Here is an 18755-nt window from a genome sequence, read left to right as displayed (position 1 = left end):
CTTTGCCTTGAGTACTTGGCTGTGGAATGCTCGGTTATTTTGGGACTTGCAAAGATACATTTCTTTGTGTAGCTTTCACTGTCTTTTCCCATGCTTCCTCCATTTTTCTTACTCAGCAGGGTGTCCACCTTTGCCAGGCTTTGCAGTCCTCTGCCCAGAAACCCTTCTCAGAGCTTCCTGCCCTGCGTGGCCTTTGGCCCCATCCCCTCTTGTGCTCATGTGGGTCTGTGTCTTCAGGACCCTCCAGAGGGTGCTGCTGTGTAGAGACTTGCACAGGGAGTGGGTGGGTGCCCCAGTAGAGCTTGTGAAGGTCAGTTAAACGCCTGGTAGAGAAACGTACAGAGTACTTGATGGAAAGTGGTCTTGTCCGAATGAAACTTGTCCTCCTTTGTTCCTAGTGATGGGATAGTAGGGGGAGGTGGCTGCTGCTGCGATGGATGTCCGTGTCTGAAACAAACATGAAGATAAGATTAGGAGAGTAAATGTCTTCTCCATGAGTAAGTCCTATCGTTTTCCCTAAAGTTAACCTGGGCACGTGCTGCTGGCTTGCTGATGGTGATGGGGCTGGAGGTGCGGCAAAGAGCTTGTTGGTGTCTCTGAACAGAGACATGTGGTCTTGTGAAAATCTAGCAGTATTTCACCATCTTCTTTGCCTGTCGTCTTCTAGAAAATATAAGCTCCTGGTGGTCAAGGTAAAGGTCTGGCAGGGCTATTTCAGGCAGATCTTATTTTTAGGTATGTTCATTGTCATGCTGTATTTTTTTTTTTTCCAGTTCTGGGGAGGTGAAGGGTGGCAGTGGCTATATCATCAAGATGTAGAAGATTGATGGATTTGATTATGTAAAAATAAAAATAATTCTGAAAGATCACCTACAAAATTTATGAGCAAACAAAAAGCTGGGATAAGATATTTGCCGCAAATATAATAAAGACTTAAAGGATTAATATCCTTAAAAAAATAAAGATCGGTAAACACTATAGAAAAATAGGCAAAGGGCATAAGGAGAGAAACCACAAAAGAGTCTTTGTTCTTGCTAACACACATGAGAAGCTCACGAATCAACACATTGCAAAATCTCTGAAAAGTTATCCGCTGGCACAGATTTAGCGCTGTCAGACTTTGATGAGATGTCCCACTTACCACTGGTGGGACTGCCAGTTCGGAAGGTCTTTCTGGAATAGAACTTCGTGTTACGTCTCAAGAGCCTTAAAAATCTGCTGACCCTTTAATCTTCCGGGATCAGGGTGTGCGAAGGATTGTCATGCAACACCATTATTTGTAATCGTTACAGACATGGTCCCTCCAAGTGACCACCAGCAGAGTTTTGGTAATTTCTGCAGTAGAGCCTCACATCACTGTTAAATAGCACAGTTTTAAAGAATGAGATGTGTATGTGCTAAAATAGGTAGTGGGGGTTGTCTGGATGTGGACTTTTAGGGCTACCTTCTTTCCTCTCGGAACGCTGGAGACATGCCTTCCCGCTCTCCAGTTTTTTTCATAACACCTCCCCTTCCACATCGCTGTGGCCCTACAGCCCCCCATTTCTCATCTGCACAGGTACTCCAGGCTTCTGATCTTCCTGTCTTCACTTAGCCTTCTATTTTGTCCACTTTCCCAGAGCACAAATCAGACCATTATCCGTATCGTCTTTGAGCCCCCTTAGATTCTCCTCGTGTTCTTGCTGAGTCGAGTGTCAGCCCTCTCACATGGCACCCTCGCGGACTAGCTGCTCCTAGCTAATGTGCTCGTCACCGCCTGTGCGGTGAGCTGCTCGGTGACTCATTTTCATGCTCTGTCATGCACCTTGGTATGTGGCTGGGATTTGTTGCAGGGAAGGGTCAGTATGGAGGTGGCAGGAAGGTGGCATCATTGGACTCACCTGTTGGTGGTTGTCTTGGCAACACCTGTATCTGGAGTGTCAGGCATAGGAGGCCCCAGGTGAAGGAAGAAGAGCCTGAGGTAATCACTGAAGGCTGTATCCAGGCTCTTTAGGAAGAGGACAGACCTTGCTGATGCCAAGGTTGAAATACGTGTTTAAGGAAGGGACCAATAAATAGCTGAAGAAAAGGTCCCTAGTCTAGGAATCTGAGTAGCCGCACAAAGCGACAGTCCCACCAGTAGCCATAGAGCGGGTGAAGAGCACATGAAGGGACATTCTGCCCCTTTGAAAACTTTGCCTCTGCTAAGAGTTTTTTTTTGTTTGTTTTTTTTAATTGTTGTAAAACTCTTTAAGAATGTAGGAAAAGGATTAATTCTAAGTAATTAACATACACCATGTATGTCAGGGTTACAAGTTGAGCTAAGCAATATTTGTAACTTCCCTTCTGAATATAGAAAACCTCCACTTTATGTATTTTCCAATACATAGTAGATTCCGTTTCCAATGCATTAGTAGAGTGGGTCCTCATATCCCCTACAAGCAATAGAAAAGATAAAGAAAAAATATAATGACCCACTTGTCCCTGTTCTTGAAAAGAGAACATTATTTTATTATTATTATTTTTTAAAGATTTTGTTGGGGAAGAGGAACAGGAGTTTATTGGGGAACAGTGTGTACTTCCAGGCCTTTTTTCCAAGTCAAATTGTTGTCCTTTCAATCTTAGTTGTGGAGGGTGCTGTTCAGCTTCAAGTTGTTGTCCTTTCAGTCTTAGTTGTGGAGGGGCAGTGCTGTTCAGCTTCAAGTTGTTGTCCTTTCAATCTTAGTTGTGGAGGGCGCAGCTCAGCTCCAGGTCCAGTTGCCGTTGCTAGTTGCAGGGGGCACAGCCCACCATCCCTTGTGGGAGTCGAACCAGCAACCTTGTGGTTGAGAGGACGCGCTCCAACCAACTGAGCCATCCGGGAGGCAGCTCACTTCAAGGTGCCGTGTTCAATCTTAGTTGCAGGGGGTTGAGCCCACCATCCCTTGCGGGACTCGAGGAATTGAACTGGCAACCTTGTGGTTGAGAGCCCACTGGCCCATGTGGGAATCGAACCAGCAGCCTTTGGAGTTAGGAGCATGGAGCTCTAACTGCCTGAGCCACCGGGCCGGCCCCCAAAAAGGGAAAATTGTTTTAAAGGTCACTAAACTACAATAAGTCCCATAGACTTCTTAATGGGCTTTGCTCTATCTGGTGACAGGCATGTCCCTGCTTCTCAGACAAGCACTTGTCTCCTTTAGGGAGCATGATATTGTGCCAAGGACCCACATGACACTATCGGGCTGCCATTTTTGGGAGGAGGGAAATACCTTTCAACTATGGTTTCTCAGCCTTGACACTACTGACATTTGGGGCCAGATAATTCTTTATTGTGCTCTCCGTCCTGGGCACTGTAGGGTGGTTAGCAGCATCTCTGGCCTCTACCTGTTAGATGCTAGTAACTCTCCCCCAGCTGTGATGACCAGAAATGTCTCCAGACATTGTCACATGTCCTCTGGAGGGAAACATCACTCCTGTTTGAGAGTCACTGCTTTAAACAAGAATGCAAAATGTGCATGAACATTTAAACCAAAAGAGCCACCTCAGAAAAATATGATATGTACACCGAGCTCCTCTATTACATCGAGGCAGAACTTAATGTTCTGGTAACTATTTTATTTTGCTTTTTGCCCTCTAAACTATTGAACTCTTAAATTTGGTGTAATTCTTTCTCTTATTTGTTTATATTTCAATTCCTTCCTCTCTAGCTCATCCAAAGTACTTATTGAATGAAAAGTGTCCCTAACAGAATTCCTTGAACAGGAGGTTTTCTACTTATATTTCTAAACTTCTAGGCATGTCTTCACATTTGTAGAACAGCTTGGCCAAGTTCATTCATTCTCAGTAGGAAATTAATTGGTGCTAAGGTCTGACATCATTCTAATGAGTGCCAGCAAATGTTCTCTGTCCCTTCTCTCCCCTACCTGCTTGTGGTATTTTTTTCCACCATAAAAATGTAGGCATACCTAGGCACGTTTTTATCGTACATGTGCCAATGCTTATAGGGCTTCTTCGTGCCCTCTCATTTTTGAAGCCAAATTCTTGTTACTCTTTGGGTGGATCTCTTTTATTGTCCAAGTCATACTTCTGTTGTTTGATACAGAGGTTTTGATTTTCCTCCTCTTCACAGAAACTTGGCCCCCTAGAATTGTTTCAGTAATTTCCTGCTTTCGGCTTTTGCTGAGGTTTTCTCTTAGCTTGGAGCATTGCACTTTTCCTTGTTAAATAAGATCAGATTCTCTGAGCATGTCCGATACATCTTGGGGCTAGTAGTGTTGATGTCGTTCCCCCTCTCCCGGTATCCTCTAATCATTTTTCCTTCCCCTCCCCGCCCGTTTTTTTGCCGCCCCCCTTTTTTGCTTGGATTTTTTTCTTTAGGTTTATATTGTCATTTTGATCGATATCAAATGTTTTGGCACTATGTTCTGTGCGGCTTTCTAGCTTATTTAAAGTTCATCTTGCCACCGTCCTGGAATTCTGTGTGTCATTCAATTCTACTTTGGTTTTATCTCCTCTTTTTATACTTTTGAATGTCTTCACCTGCCTTTAATTCGGCACTTACAGGGAACTTAGAATTTTTTTAAATTTAATTTTATTGGGGAATATTGGGGAACAGTGTGTTTCTCCAGGGCCCATCAGCTCCAAGTTATTGTCCTTCAGTCTAGTTGTGGAGGGCACAGCTCAGCTCCAAGTCCAGTCGCTGTTTTCAGTTTTTAGTCACAGGGGTCGCAGCCCACCATCCCATGCAGGAATTGAACCTTGTTGTTGAGAGCTCGCACTCTAACTGAGCCATCTGGCTGCCCCTCTGGAAACTCAGCGGCAGCTCGTTGTCTTCAATCTAGTTGTGGACGGCACAGCTCACTGGCCCATGTGGGAATCGAACCAGTAACCCTGTTGTTCAGAGCTCACACTCTAACCATGTGAGCCATCCGGCGCCCCAGGAACTTAGAATTTTAATATCCATCCAATCACTGTGTAGTATGGTTGCCACTAGTTACAAGTGAGTATTTAAATTTAAAGTTAAATACAATTAAAAATTCAGGTTCTCTGTATTGCAGTAGCCCTATCTCAGGTGCTCAGTATCCTTGTGGCAAGTGACGAGTAGGGGACAAGGCAGATGTGTGTAGAAAATTTCCATTATTGCAGAAAAGAGTTCTATTGAACAGTGCTGGGCTATACATAGACCATAATGCCTGTCAAAGAAAGACTTATTTTTATCCTTACTGTTCTGGTATTTTTGAACTATGGTTCTCTTCTCCTAGGGACAATTCAGAATCAGTGAATAACTGGAATAAAGAGAGTGGGGTCTTGAAAAGTATTAATTGAGTAATGTGTTCTTGGATGGTTGGGTATAACTTGTACTCTGATTTTTCCATCCAGAAAACATGATGACCACGTATCCTGTGTTGTGTGTGCTTGAAGTGATTTGGCTGCTTTCTCTTTTCTAGGTGCTAAGAGATGGTGCTTGTGGGGCTCATCTCTGCCTGAGAATTGGGTGCTTCAGGCACTGGAAGAGCCAACTCTGATCCTGGGCTCCCTGCTTGAAAAGCCTTCACGTTGAGCCACTCCAGTCCAACGGTCAAACTACTCATTTTTTCTTAATGATGGGTATTGGTAAGAACACTACGTCCAAATCCATGGAGGCTGGGAGTTCAACCGAAGGCAAATATGAGGACGAAGCGAAGCACCCTGCTTTCTTCACCCTTCCGGTAAGAGTACTCCCTGTCTTCCTTTCTTCTCAAATCACTCTCAAGTAGTTCCTGTATTGAATCAGCACGGGATTAGCTTTAATACTCATGTTTTCAGTGAAGCTTAACTTGAAAACCAAAAGGTTTTCATGTGAGACAGTCTGCCTTTGAGAGCCCTGTTGGCTGACTCTGGTTTTGGCCCTACTCTGTCTGGAGTCACCTGATGGGATTACCTCCCGGAAGGAAGCATATATTTCTGTGAATGCTGTACAATTAGCTCAGTGCTTACTCTCTCCTGAGGGATGTTGAAGGCCTAATTTTATCTCCATCAATGTGTTCCTATGAAATAGCCTGTAACCCAACTTCAGACTTGTATTGCAGGGTGGGAGAATGAATGAATGACTTTTTGTTTGGAATCCAAATGTCCATGCTTTGCATTACGGCAGCAGCGCCCAAGACACGTAGTTTTGCCTGGACAAGCGATAATCAGTCAGATAAGGCTGATGATGGACGTTCATTGTACTCAGTGCTAATATATTTCCAGGTACACGATTATGACTTGATGTGTATAAAGTTATCGAAAGTGTTGGTTTAAAAAAGAAAAACACTCTTTAGAGAGAACTTGCCTCAGGGGTTTTTCTCTTAATATTGGAAATGAGGTTAATGGCAAGAATACTCTCCCAGGTTCCTTCAAACATGGTCCTGGAATTTGCCTCACTGCAGTGTCACTCAGTAAGAAGGATGTAAACTGAACATGACGTCTTTAAGTATACTGGTTGACCTGACTTGCGTTCACATTTTGGTCTTTGCTATATTAATTCACAGAGAGACGCTCTACTGATTTTACAGCTGGCATTACTGTTTTCTTTCTTTGTGTAAAGTGAAATTTTGAAAATGGGTTTTCTGTCCTATTGAAGGCTTAAGGTCGACAGTTTTTCTAGAGGAAGAGACAAGGCAGTTTTTCAAGTTTAGATGAGTTCATCTTTGAAAAGTGAACAGGAAAGTTTCATGCCTGCATCTTGACTTGTTTCTACTGCACGATGAGGTGTGGAAGCTGGGGAGGGGCAGCAGAGGGGCTAGTTGCTGAGGGAGGAGGGGAACCGAGGAAGCTCTGCCCAGGCAGCCAGCCAGTGACTAAGGCATTGAGAGAGCGAGCTGATTGAGGAATAAGGATGGACTTTCAGATTGATCCAGGGCTGGGCCTTTGCCTGGTGAGTACCAGAGGACAGCGGTTGAGGTTTGTGCAAAAGTGCTGCGCGGTGGGCCTGAGGCGGGGTAAGGAGGGAACGGGACTGGTGCTGGGGGTGGGGGCTCCAAACAGTGTAAAGGTATTCAGGTCAAGGGTTTAGCAAGCCTGTTGGGGTCAGGAAACTGAGAATTGGGGTCTTTGGGCTCCTAGGAGAAAAAACAGGCAGACGAAGAATAGGCAGCTTTGCGAGGGGCTAGATCTGACCAGGTTTGGTTTTGGGTTGGATGTGGGTGATGAGGTCCAATGGAAGTCCAGAAGGCCTGGGATTGGGCACCTGGGTGTAGGAAATAAGAAACACACAAATAAAACACAGGGTGCTTTTTTTGTTTGGTTTTCTTTCTTTCTTTTTTTTTTTTTAAGGAGGGCACAGCTCACAGTGACCCATAGAGGGATCGAACCGGCAACCTTGGTGCTACCAGCATCACGCTCTAACCAACTCTGTTTTTTGTTTGTTTTCAAGTTGGTGTGGGGAAGTAATGAATTGCTGGAATATAGAATTAAAGATTCTACTCTTTTGTGATACATTGTGTCTGTTTACAGTCAGGAAAGCACTCATTCCTTTGCCTTTGAAGGAGGAGTCTTTTCCCTCAGCCAGGAAGCAGGTTTCCTGCTGTATTGCTGAGAATAACCAGCTAAAATCAGATCTGACCACTGTTTACATTGGCATTTGCTAGCACAGAAAATAGTTTTCTAAATCACCAGTTAGGAAGAGGGTTGTAAAGTGGGCACACACAGGTGTTACAATGTTTGAGCTGCCAGGGCAATCCTGCGTCGTGCCTGTTTTTCCTGCATATTCATACTGTTCATACGACGACAGTTCCCCTTTGCAGTCACGATGGCCCTGGTTTGCCTGATAAATTATATGGTCACCATAGTTACAAGCAAACTTAAGCGTATGAAATAGCTGAAAACATTTTTTCTTTCAGAGAAACTTTTTGAAAAATCCTTTATGAAAATTCTGAGACACACACACACACACACACACATCTCTGATTATAAAAGTAATACATGCTCATATTGGGAAATTTGGAAAAATACAGTAAAGCATTTAAAAGATACAGAATATTTTTGAATTGGGTGATTATGGAATTGATCAGAAAGAGTTGGGTCCCCTCCCTCCTACCTTGTCTAGTTACCACAGTCGTCCTCTTCCTGTGAATTTACACTTATGCCAGATTGGAACACTTCTGTAATCCAGCAAGCCAGGGAAATGGAGGGCTTTCCCTGTTCGCCATCAACACTGGGGGATTTTATCGGCATCAGTAAAGATGACGCCCGTCTATTGAATTACAAGTAAAGACAGGAGAGTTTGCACATTAAGTAATAGAAGGAAGTGATTCAGTGTGAGAAAGTCTATAAAGAAAGAAAAGGAGATGATGACAGAAAAAGAGCCCTGGACCAGGCATAGAAAAAGTATCTGAAGAAAACCCAGGAGAGGTTTGGATGGAGCCAAGATGGAGGCTGGCAGGGGATGGGGGTAAGAGCTTTAAAAAGTAGGAATGAGCTGCCCTCCTGGAAGCGACCTGGGACCCGAGGGGCAGTGGCCAGATGGGTGTGCTGTTAGGCGGGAGGCCCCAGCTCAGAGCTGTGCCCATGTAGGAATGCACTAAGGGTGACGGATGCCCCTTTCCTTGTCTCTTTCTTGTCCCTCTTCTTCCTCTCCTTTCCACCCTTTGCCTCCATTTCTTTCACTTCCCTTCTCTTCTTGTAAGAGAAGTGACCTTGGCAAACATAGGGAAGGGTGGGAGAAGAAACCCTGTACAGTAGTACCATGGTTTTCGAACATCTCTGTTGACGAACATTTCGGTTTATGAACACCATAAATTTTATGGATCTATGGTATCATTAGATAGTAAAATTCATGCTAAATTTGCAGTTTTAGGGGTTGATTTTAAAGGTCTGGAATTTTGCATGACTTTCTATGGGGAAACCGTGCCTCGGTTTTCGAACATTTCAGAACGCGAACGGACTTCCAGAACGGATTATGTTAGAACACTGAGGTACCACTGTAATGGTAACGTTCATTTTTGTAGGCCCCTGATTCTGTGCTGGCAGATTTGAACATGCTCATTCTCAGCAGTGGAAAGAAGGCACACAGTTTTTTTGGTGCAAATAGTCCTGTTTGAAAAAACCAAGCAAGGAAGCCTAAAACACGTTCTTGTTCTTATAACTTTAATACCAGGTGCCGTGGAGTTCCTTTGTGCATGTTTCTAAATAGAGGGTTTGGAGTTGTTGGATCTTAAAATCAAAAGTCTCAGTTGGATGTAATAATAGATTGGAAGATGTTCTCTCTCTGTAAGAATAATTAGGTCTTGGAATCAACCGAATGTGATTGTGAGAAGAGTTTGAAGATGAGTATGTTTCCTAGCGCCCGCCCAGACAATTGGTTCAGGTCCCCTCTTTCTGTAAGATAAGAGCTTGAAATCTACTGCAACAATGGCCATGATTTAGGTCAGGGAATGCTCTCTTGACAGTTCAAATTGAACAGCAAAGATGAGCAGCCTTTCTGTTTAAAATGTATCAGTTGGGAAAATTTTTTTAGAAAAGGAATATGCCCATACATGCTTTGAAATAAAAACATTGAAAAGATGGGATGCAGATGGAGATTTTCATGCATGGTAAGAGGTTATTTTCCTCCCTGCTTCTTTCTTTCTAGAGTTTTTGCTCTTAAAAATTAATTTTGTATTCTGGTTTGGAGGTTACACATACCTTATATTGCAGCTCACATTTAGTTGGAGTACAGTTTTGGTAGTTTTAAATGAAATGCGAGGTATTAGTGATACAAAATGGCGAGGCCATCTAATAGCTGGGACATATGCAATTTGGTATGAATGTTTATCAAGTAACAGAGCTGCTGCAGTCCACTCCCTAGAGCAGATTTACAAAGTTGATTGGCATTTCTTCTGATTAGCTCTTACTTTTGTGTGAGACCAGAGTCACAGACTCTTGGTCCTGGAAAGGGCCTTAATGAAGGAAATCTTGTCCATTCTGCTCATTTTCAGTGCTTGCTTTGTGCTCCAAGCTGAACCAGATGTGACAGGAATGCAGCATACGTGGTTGCCCAAGCTTCCTGCCTTCCTTACTCTCTAAGGCCCACTGTCAGCACCATCCCTGCTGCCACTGTTGTCTTTGGGTCATTTCTTGCCTGGATCATTTTGACAGCTTCCCTGTCTCCCCGTCTTGTTCCTTTCCAACCCCTGGTGGTCATTTCTGACCGTGTCTTTTGCATTCCTCGATTACTTAAGATTTCCTTTTCTTCTAGGTGTATATGCCTATTGAACCCCCCTTATCTCTAAATTTTTCATCCACTCCTAGCATGACACTTGCTATTGCTCCTGTCACTCCTGTGTCCTGTACATTTGACCATCTCAAGATTATTATTGTTCAGAAACACATACTTAAGCGTTATTGTCTTAGCTTAGAAAAAACAAAGCCATTATATTTATTGAGCAATAGATATACTCCCGTACCCAAAGGCAAGGAAGCCCTGCATGTTGGAGACAAAATCAACTGGATAAATTTAAGAAGAGAAAACCTGGTTTCATAGCTGATTGAGTGATTATACAATATTAATTTAGGGGGGGAAATTTAAGGCCACAAGTTTGGTTTCAAATAATTTGGGAAGGGGGGAGAAAGTACATGTTGGATTTTTAAATAATCTGCTGTTTTTTTTATTTTTTATGAAAACTTGATCAATTTCCTGAGATGAAAGATGCCAAGATTTCCCTGTTATCTGCGATGCTATGAATAACACAAAAGAAAACCCGTTTTTATTAAGTTTAGAAACTTTCCAAGATATGTTTTATTTCCCAGTTGAAATAATACATAGAGGTTCAAAAATGTGAAGCTTTGATAGTGTCAGGAACATTTCTTGTCCTTTCTCTTAAAAAAGAAGCTCAATACCTTTCTGAAACTGATTTTAACATTTGATTTTTAAAATTAAATTTTATGTTTTCTTAGAAAAACAGACCATCAGAACAGTTAATTTAATAAACCAAAGGAAAATAGTAGTAAAACAAACTAGTGTTTTACTCCCTGGCGCCCTGCTGCATCCTGTGTTCAGTCAGAATTAACCTGGCACCCACTCTGGGTGGAGCTGCCCAGGGAGGGTGAGGGGCGGCAGGACTGCTTCCTCATTACCTCTGCATAGCAGCTACCCAAACAAGGTTTGTTGAATGAATATATGTGAGCTTTTTCCTAGTATAGGGAGCATTTGATGTTATAGTACTTATTTATTTAATTGTGTCTGTGAATGGAAGAATGGGAGTTGCTAACTCTTGCCAGAATCTCCTCTTTGGTGTTTCATATACAGATAAAAAAAAATATTGAGGTGAAATTCACACAACAAAATTAACAATTTAAAAGCGTACAGTTCATTGACATGGACCACTTTCACAGTGTTTTGCAGCCATCACCCTCTGTCTAGTTCCAAAACATTTCCATCACCCCAAAAGCAAACCCTGTTCCCATGAAGTAGTCGCTCCCTGTGGCAACTGGCGATGCATGCGGGTGAAGGTTAGTTTTAACTAGGCTAGGACCTTCAATTGGATCTGGGTTTGTCCGATGAGTTAGTAAGTAATCATTGTTGTTTTAAGACAATTCATCCTGCATGTGTGTACCTCTTGGCTTCTCAGTGTGTTGGGTGCTGCTGTGTATGACTTGGAGCACAGAGCTACTAGAGTTAGTTCCATGTCATGGGCTTGCTCTTGGCTGGGAAGGAGTATTTTGCTGGCAGCCAGTTCTGTAGGCAGACGAACACCACAAACCCAATTGTCTTATGTAAAAAGCTATGGCACGTCGGAGAGATAGTTTTAAAAGCAGCTCTTTATTTGAAATGATACAGGAACATTTTGCCCTGTAAGCATTATGTACCAGTTAATCGAGATCTTTGGCATACTTTAAAACTAACTTCAGACTTGGGTTATAATCTATGTGACCTTGAATGAGAAATTAAAATTTTCTCTGGCCTGATTTCCTCAACTACAAAAATAAGTGGATTAGATCTCTCTGGACCTCCACAATCCAAGTGTTACTGCTTGGATCTTTAGTCTTTTTAATTTCTTCCTGTTGTAAAAATAAACTGTCCTCATTATAGAACATTACCAATATATATAAAGGGAAAGAGAAGGTAAAAATGGCCCCACTGATTAAAGACAACCACTGTTAATATTTTGGTGTACACTTTTTTATTATCCATTTACAAAAGCAATGTACAAATAACACAAATACATACTGATTACAAAAGATCCAAATGCTAAACAATGGTTGGTAAAAAATGAAAGGTGCCCATCCTTACTTCATGCCTCTAGGGCAACCTTCATATTGGTTTGTGACTTTTCTGGATCCTTTACCAACGCATTTGGACGGCGGGGGGATGATTAAATTTTTTTTATTTTTTAGCATAATTGGGATAATTCTAGGCTTATTGTTTTATGACTTTTTTTTTTTTACAGTTTTTCTGGGAGTTCTTTCTTTGTCAGTATATCAGTTTGTTTTTATTCGCTGAATATTATTCTTGAAATGGATATACCATAATTTAACAATTTCTTTTTGATGAACACTTAGGTTGTTTCCAAGTATTCAGCATGGATATTTCTGAAGGATAGGTTTCTATGAGTATAACTGCTGGCCTCAAGAAAAGGTCTGTTTCAAATCCCAGTGCTAGTAAGTTATGTACATTTCACACAGGCCATTTCACCAAGAACATAATCTCTCTGATAACTTAGACTAGCTTTTTCCCCACACCTTGGTCAACACCGGATTCACCTTTAAAAAATTTCCTTCTAATTATGTTAAAAATGAAATTTTAATTGTCATTTTTATAATTATAAATGAGCTTTTCATGTATTTTGTTGGATATTTTAATTTTTTTCCTCTTGTGAATTGTGTACTCCTACCCTGTGCCCATTTCCTTTGGATTGTTTGTATTATGGATTTGCAGGTATTCTTTATGAAATTCTGGTACTGATCCTTTGCTACAGTGTTTCCCCGAAAATAAGACCTAGCTGGACCATCAGATCTAATGCATCTTTTGGAGCAAAAATTAATATAAGATCTCGTCTTAGTTCAATATAATGTAAGACCCGGTCTTATTTTAATATAAGACCGGGTATAATATAATATAATACAATACTGGGTCTTATATTAATTTTTGCTCCAAAAGATGCATTAGAGCTGATGGACCAACTAGGTCTTATATTCAGGGAAACACGGTATGTGTTGCACTGTATTTTTTCTTATGCCATTACCCATCTTTTACTTCTCTTTATTGTACTAGAATTTAAAATTTTTATATACTTTGTTTTTTTTTCCCCCTCTGTATTTTAAAAAGGTAGTTGTGCTGTTATTCACACATACAGTTCTTTCTAGTATTATTTTTTTCAAGACAGGCAGCCAGGACCGGAGGCCGCTGCATTGTTAGCTGAGTCAGGTGATGAGCAGGGCTTGAGTGCTGTAACGAGCACATCTCCTTTTTGTAGGCATGGCGCATTAGGAGTCCTTATCAAGCTATTACTTGGGAAGGATCTTAACCAAGGCAGCTTAGGGTGCTTCTCACTCGCCCAGAAACAGCAGCTTTGGCCCCTCAGCCAAGCCTCCCCTGCCCTTAGAGGGCACGAGGGTGGGGGTGGATCCTCCTTGTAGTTTGTTTGGATGCTCCATTCTCCCTCTGTGGGACACATGGTATGTTTTTCCTCCATCAAAAACACATGCAGTGGTCACTGATGAAGCACACACTTGTTGAGAGTTTCATTTAAGAACACCCAATACTTGGCTAATTTGGTAGGTGAAAAATGCAGTTTTTGTCTCTTGTGAGAATTACCCATGAAAGACTGTGGGGAAAAATGTTTCCGTATAACCGAGAGGTATATGGTGAAACAGCTTCTAAATGGAGTGTTTCTCTTCAGGTGGTGATAAATGGGGGTGCCACGTCCAGTGGTGAACAGGACAATGAAGACACCGAGCTGATGGCAATCTACACGACAGAAAATGGCATCGCGGAAAAGGTACCCACTTGCATCACCACTCCCCACTCCCCACTGCTGTTGTCAGGATGTTGTGTCCTTCGTCTGAGGTTTTATCTCTACCCTCCTGTGTGGGTGTGGGTATGTGTGGGGGTGTTCTCCATATAACGGAAATAGTGATGAGGAATAGAAGTTACTAATTTTTAATTGTCTTAATGGCAATTAAGGCGCATCCCAGATAGAGGCCCTTATCTCTGGTACATTTTAAAAGCCTTAGCCAGGATGCCCGTGGTTAGGAGTTTGGGTCTACCTTTTCACCTGCCCACAGCCATCAGGTAAGCCAAGATGGGCGCTTACAAGTATAGCCCGGAGCTACGGAGGAAGAAGCAGTCAATGTTAATGCGCTTTCTTCTCAGGGTGCACTGCTTGCAGTACCACTAGCTCTCTGTGCACCACAGGCCCCTGGCCCAATAAAGCACGTGGGAGCGAGCTGGACGCCACTGTGGGGCTGTGAGAGTCCTGAATTCTTACTGGGTTGGTGAAGATCTCATGTACAAATTCTGTGAGCTTATCGTCATTGATCCATTCCATAAAGCTGTCAGACAGAATCCTGACACCCAGTGGATCACCAAACCAGTCCCCAAGCGCAGGGTGATGAGAAGGCCGACATCCTCGTGCCGCAAGAGCTGTGGCCTTGGAAAGGGCCACAAGTTCCACCATACCATCGGTGGTTCTCGCCGTGCAGCTTGGAGAAGGCGCGATACTCTCCAGCTCCACCGTCACCGCTAGTATAAGTAATGGTTGTAAAATTCTTACCTAATAAACGATTTAGGACAAGGACAGTCATGTCTGCTTAAAAGTGTTCTGGCTGTTAAAACTAGTTGTCTGCAGATTGTTTCATGTGTGCGTTGTCAAATTATGAAAGTTAAAGTGCAATAATGTTTGAAGACTATAAGTGATGGTGTATCTTGTTTCTCAGAAGATAAACACTTTTGTCTTTGCTTTATCTTATTAGGGAGTTTATGTGTCAGGGTGTAAGATGTTTGGTATAATACGTATAAAGTAAATTCTGTGAAAGAGGAAAAAAAGAAAAAAAAAAAAAGAAGAGCTTGGGTCGGGATGCTATCATGACTCAGACCCTGAGGGGATTACTTAAACTATCTGGGCATCAGTTGCTTCACCTCTAAAATGGGACTGAACACATCATTTGTCCTAGGGTTGTTGTGAGGATTAAATGAAATAATACATGTGAAGTGACTGTATACATCGTATGTCCCAGACACAGTGCCAATTACAGTGACTAAGGGAATGAGAGAAACTAGCAGATAGTGTATGTAGACTGAAAATGCCTTTGACGAAGCTCTTGGACCAAAGCTTGGTCACTAAAGTGAGAGAATCTTTTGCCATTTCCCATCTCCTTGACAGGTCAGTCTGTGTGACTATATTCATAGAGACCAAGAGATAGTTGCCCAAAGAGGGTCCAGATGCCTGGATTTCTTTTTTCTTTTTACTCAATCACTGTGCCTAACACATATGAAAAGTTTAATAATGTGACATTTCCAGATTGCATTACCGCCCTGACTTCTCAGTTTCATTTGAGTTTTATTTGAGTGACTTTAAAAATAGATTTTATTTTTAAAAATGACTAAGTTACAGTGAAAATTACTAAGACAATCAACTTACATAACGAGGCATTATAATTCTAGAACCACTGTATTGTACTATAGATAGTGTATACTGTATATTCTAGTCACAGACCAATAGAAAGCTGATACATGCAAATATAATACCCATCTTTGGTATTAGTGCAGTAAGTTATAGTATAATCCCTAAAATGATAAAGGACAAAGAAATTATATTGGAATAATCAAATTTTTAGGTCTGTGTGGGTTCTTTCTTTTTTAAATTTCTAGTCTGGGAGATGGAAATTTCATTTTTGGCTATCTTGACCAATTTGCTATTGTTTGGTCAAGCTATTATAAATTTTATGGAGGCTAATTAGAGCCATGCTGAGATGGTGAAATTCTTGTGGTGTTGGATTCCAAACTGCTCCTCAGAGCACAGAGACGAGAGCAGAGATGAGAGCAGCCACGGTCAGCATGTAGACTCATGCCCACAGTCTGCAGCTAAGATGCAGCCCGCAGGGCACGGTCCTGGTGGGGACCACAACCTGGCTTGCCTGGGTCTCAGCATCCAAGTAGCACATCTTTATAGCAAAGCGCTTCTGAATTCATAGACTTGTTGGATTGCATCCAGTCCTCAGATCCTGGGTCCTTCATCACAAAGTCACCAGAATTTCTAGGCTATACGCTATCATGCTTTTGGACTTCCTCCTCCATTATTCAGGGCAAAAATGACTGTCTTTTGAAATGAATAGTAAGTAGCATTAACAGTTTGGGGCTTTTAAACGTCTGTAGCTGTGCCTTTCACTGACGATAGTGATCGGTTGGCAAGAAAAGTGTCTAGTACATTTATGCTGGACATTTATTTCCCTGTTGGGGTGAAAATGTTTTTCATTGTCTCAACATTGATACATTTGCATTTCCTTTAATACCATCTCTCTGTTTCACTGGCCGTTTGGGGCTTATTTTATTCTGAAATCAGTTTTGGTATTTCTTTTCCAAAAAATCAATTTATTCTGATTTTCCAGTTAATTTACATAGAACTGAGCAAAATAGGTTTTTTATGCTTTTAATACCTTTATTTCTGTGATTATTTTCATGTTTCAGATTGTGTATGTTTACCCTTTCTCCTCCCACATTGCCCCATTTGCATTTCCCTGGATCAGCTTATTTTTTTCAATTTAAAAGAACTAAATTTTAGATTTACTTAGTCTTCTAAATAACTGCTTTCCTGTTTTCTAATGCATCAGTTTGTTTTTTCTTTATTCTTTCAGTTTTCCTTTTATTTTCTAATTTGTTGAGGCATATGCTTTATTTGTTTTGTCTTTTAGTTTTAAATCCAATGGCTATGAATTTTCCACTAAGCATGGCTTTAACCAATGGATTTTCATATATAATTAATGTTTTATTCCTATTTTCTAAATAGTCTGCTATTTTGGATTGCATTTCTTTGCTCCTTAAGGGATCCACTTAAAAATTTCCAGGTGGAGGAGGGTTTTTGATTATTTTATTAATTTCTAGTTTTACTGTGATCAGGAAATGTTACCTGTATTATTTTTTGGAATGTGTTGAAGTATTTCTTATGGTTGAAATTTATAAATGTTCAAGCTTGTTTTAAATGCAGAATTTCTGCCCCAGCCTAGACCTGCTGAAGCAGAATCTGCATTGTCATGCAATTTCTATATGTGATTCAGATGTTCATTGAAGTTAAAGAAGTAACACTAGTCATTTCCAAGAGAAGGGCTAGCTCATGGGAATAAATTCCTATCTCAGACTAACTATAGCATAGCATTTAGGCTTGAAGGAGAGTTTGGCCAGATGTAAACACAAGAACACCATGTTGATAATTTTGGAAGCTGGGGATAGATATTGGGCCGGCATTCCATATTCTTTCTACCTTTGTATGTGTTTGAAAAATTGTATAATACAAAGCAAATGAAAACGATTGAATCATACCCTGTCGTTGCTGCTCTCCCATTTTCTGGTATTGAATGTGAGGAAATCAGGCCAGTCTTTTTTTCTTACCAGTATCTTGGTCTTTTTGCCTATCTTACAGATTCTTTATTTATCTTTGATATTTAAGAACTTTACTTAGCTACATATATTTTGATGCTGACCATTCTGGGTCAGTTTTTTCTGGCACTTTCAATATTTAGCGTGAACGCTCCTGTTGCTTCAGGAAAGCTGTCTTGAATTATATCTTTATTTTTTTGTTCTAGTCTAGTTTGGTTTTCTTATTTCAGGGCTCTGATTACGCATATTTTGGATCTCTTTTGCCTGCTTTCTCTAGCTATCACTTCTCTAATCATTTTATACGCTTACATTGTTTTCTTTTTTTTTCATTTTTAGCCTGTGTGACTCTTACTTTTTTTCATGCTATTTTCTCTTGCACTCTTACTACTTTCATTTTTGTTTTTTTTTTCTTCTACTTCTGTCCAAATTCTGTCAACTCATGTTTTATTTCCCTGTCTTTAAATTTCTGTTTTAAGGTCTTCCTTAATAAAGTTGATGTTTTTTTTTGAATTTTCAAAATATCTGAATCTTTTTTCATTAATTCACTCAGTACTTGGCGGGTCTTTCTAGTTTATAAACATGTACTTTAGTTCTTAGAAATTTTCTTATTTCTTTGATGAATTTCTGTATTCTGTTTTCTTCTAATCTGACTTAAAAACTGTTGTTATTTATTATCCATATTTGGTTTTTTGTTTGTGTTATTTTGGGGACATATCTTTGACTTTCAACCCTTCCTTTGAATTTTTTTTTCCTGTCTTGTTTTTTTTAGTTTCTAAGACATCTTTTACTGTTTCTTTTTGGTTTGATTTACCGATTAAAGCTTTTAAAAATGGTATCTCTTTCCTCTCAGGTTCAAAGTATTTTTATTTTTGTGAAGATACTGGTTGCTTTTTTATTTTTAACATGTTTTCTTCACACTACATTGCTCTTGTTCTGTTTCCTTGGCTCTTATTTTTGGAGGCTTCCTTCACTGTCCCACGTTGTGAGGTAATAAAAAATAGGGCTGTGGGGTCGTTGTGTGTGAGTGAAGTTTGTGTACTGGTGGGCCTTGCCACTGAATAACCAGACGGAAAGCTTGTCACTGTGGGGTCTAGATGTCAACATATTGTCTCTAGGGCTGATCACAGTTCCTTTAGAAAGGCATTTTCTGATCTCCTCCTATGTGTATAAGCTTGGCTTCTGTAACCTGGATTCTGGCATTCTGGAAGCAGGTGAGGACCCCATGTTCTGCTTGCATTTAACCCCACGTAGTATTCCTGAGTCT

The 18755-nt window shown here is 40.9% G+C and overlaps 1 protein-coding gene across 6 annotated transcripts in view; it reads left to right on the top strand.

Moving 5' to 3' along the window:
* SLC23A2 (solute carrier family 23 member 2) overlaps nucleotides 1–18755 on the top strand; it is a 116075-nt gene that overhangs the window by 48648 nt on the left and 48672 nt on the right. For all 6 annotated transcript variants that reach the window (XM_074317751.1, XM_074317754.1, XM_074317750.1 and 3 more), the window contains 2 exons: nucleotides 5406–5666; nucleotides 13800–13898. In XM_074317751.1, the coding sequence (XP_074173852.1) occupies nucleotides 5559–5666; nucleotides 13800–13898 (207 nt within the window). In that variant the 5' untranslated portion in view covers nucleotides 5406–5558. The remainder of the gene's footprint in view (nucleotides 1–5405; nucleotides 5667–13799; nucleotides 13899–18755) is intronic.

Source organism: Rhinolophus sinicus, linkage group LG13 (assembly GCF_036562045.2).
Source record: "Rhinolophus sinicus isolate RSC01 linkage group LG13, ASM3656204v1, whole genome shotgun sequence".
NCBI lineage: Eukaryota > Metazoa > Chordata > Mammalia > Chiroptera > Rhinolophidae > Rhinolophus > Rhinolophus sinicus.
Note: the sequence above shows the minus strand (reverse complement) of the source record. Positions and strands in the feature narration are given on the sequence as shown.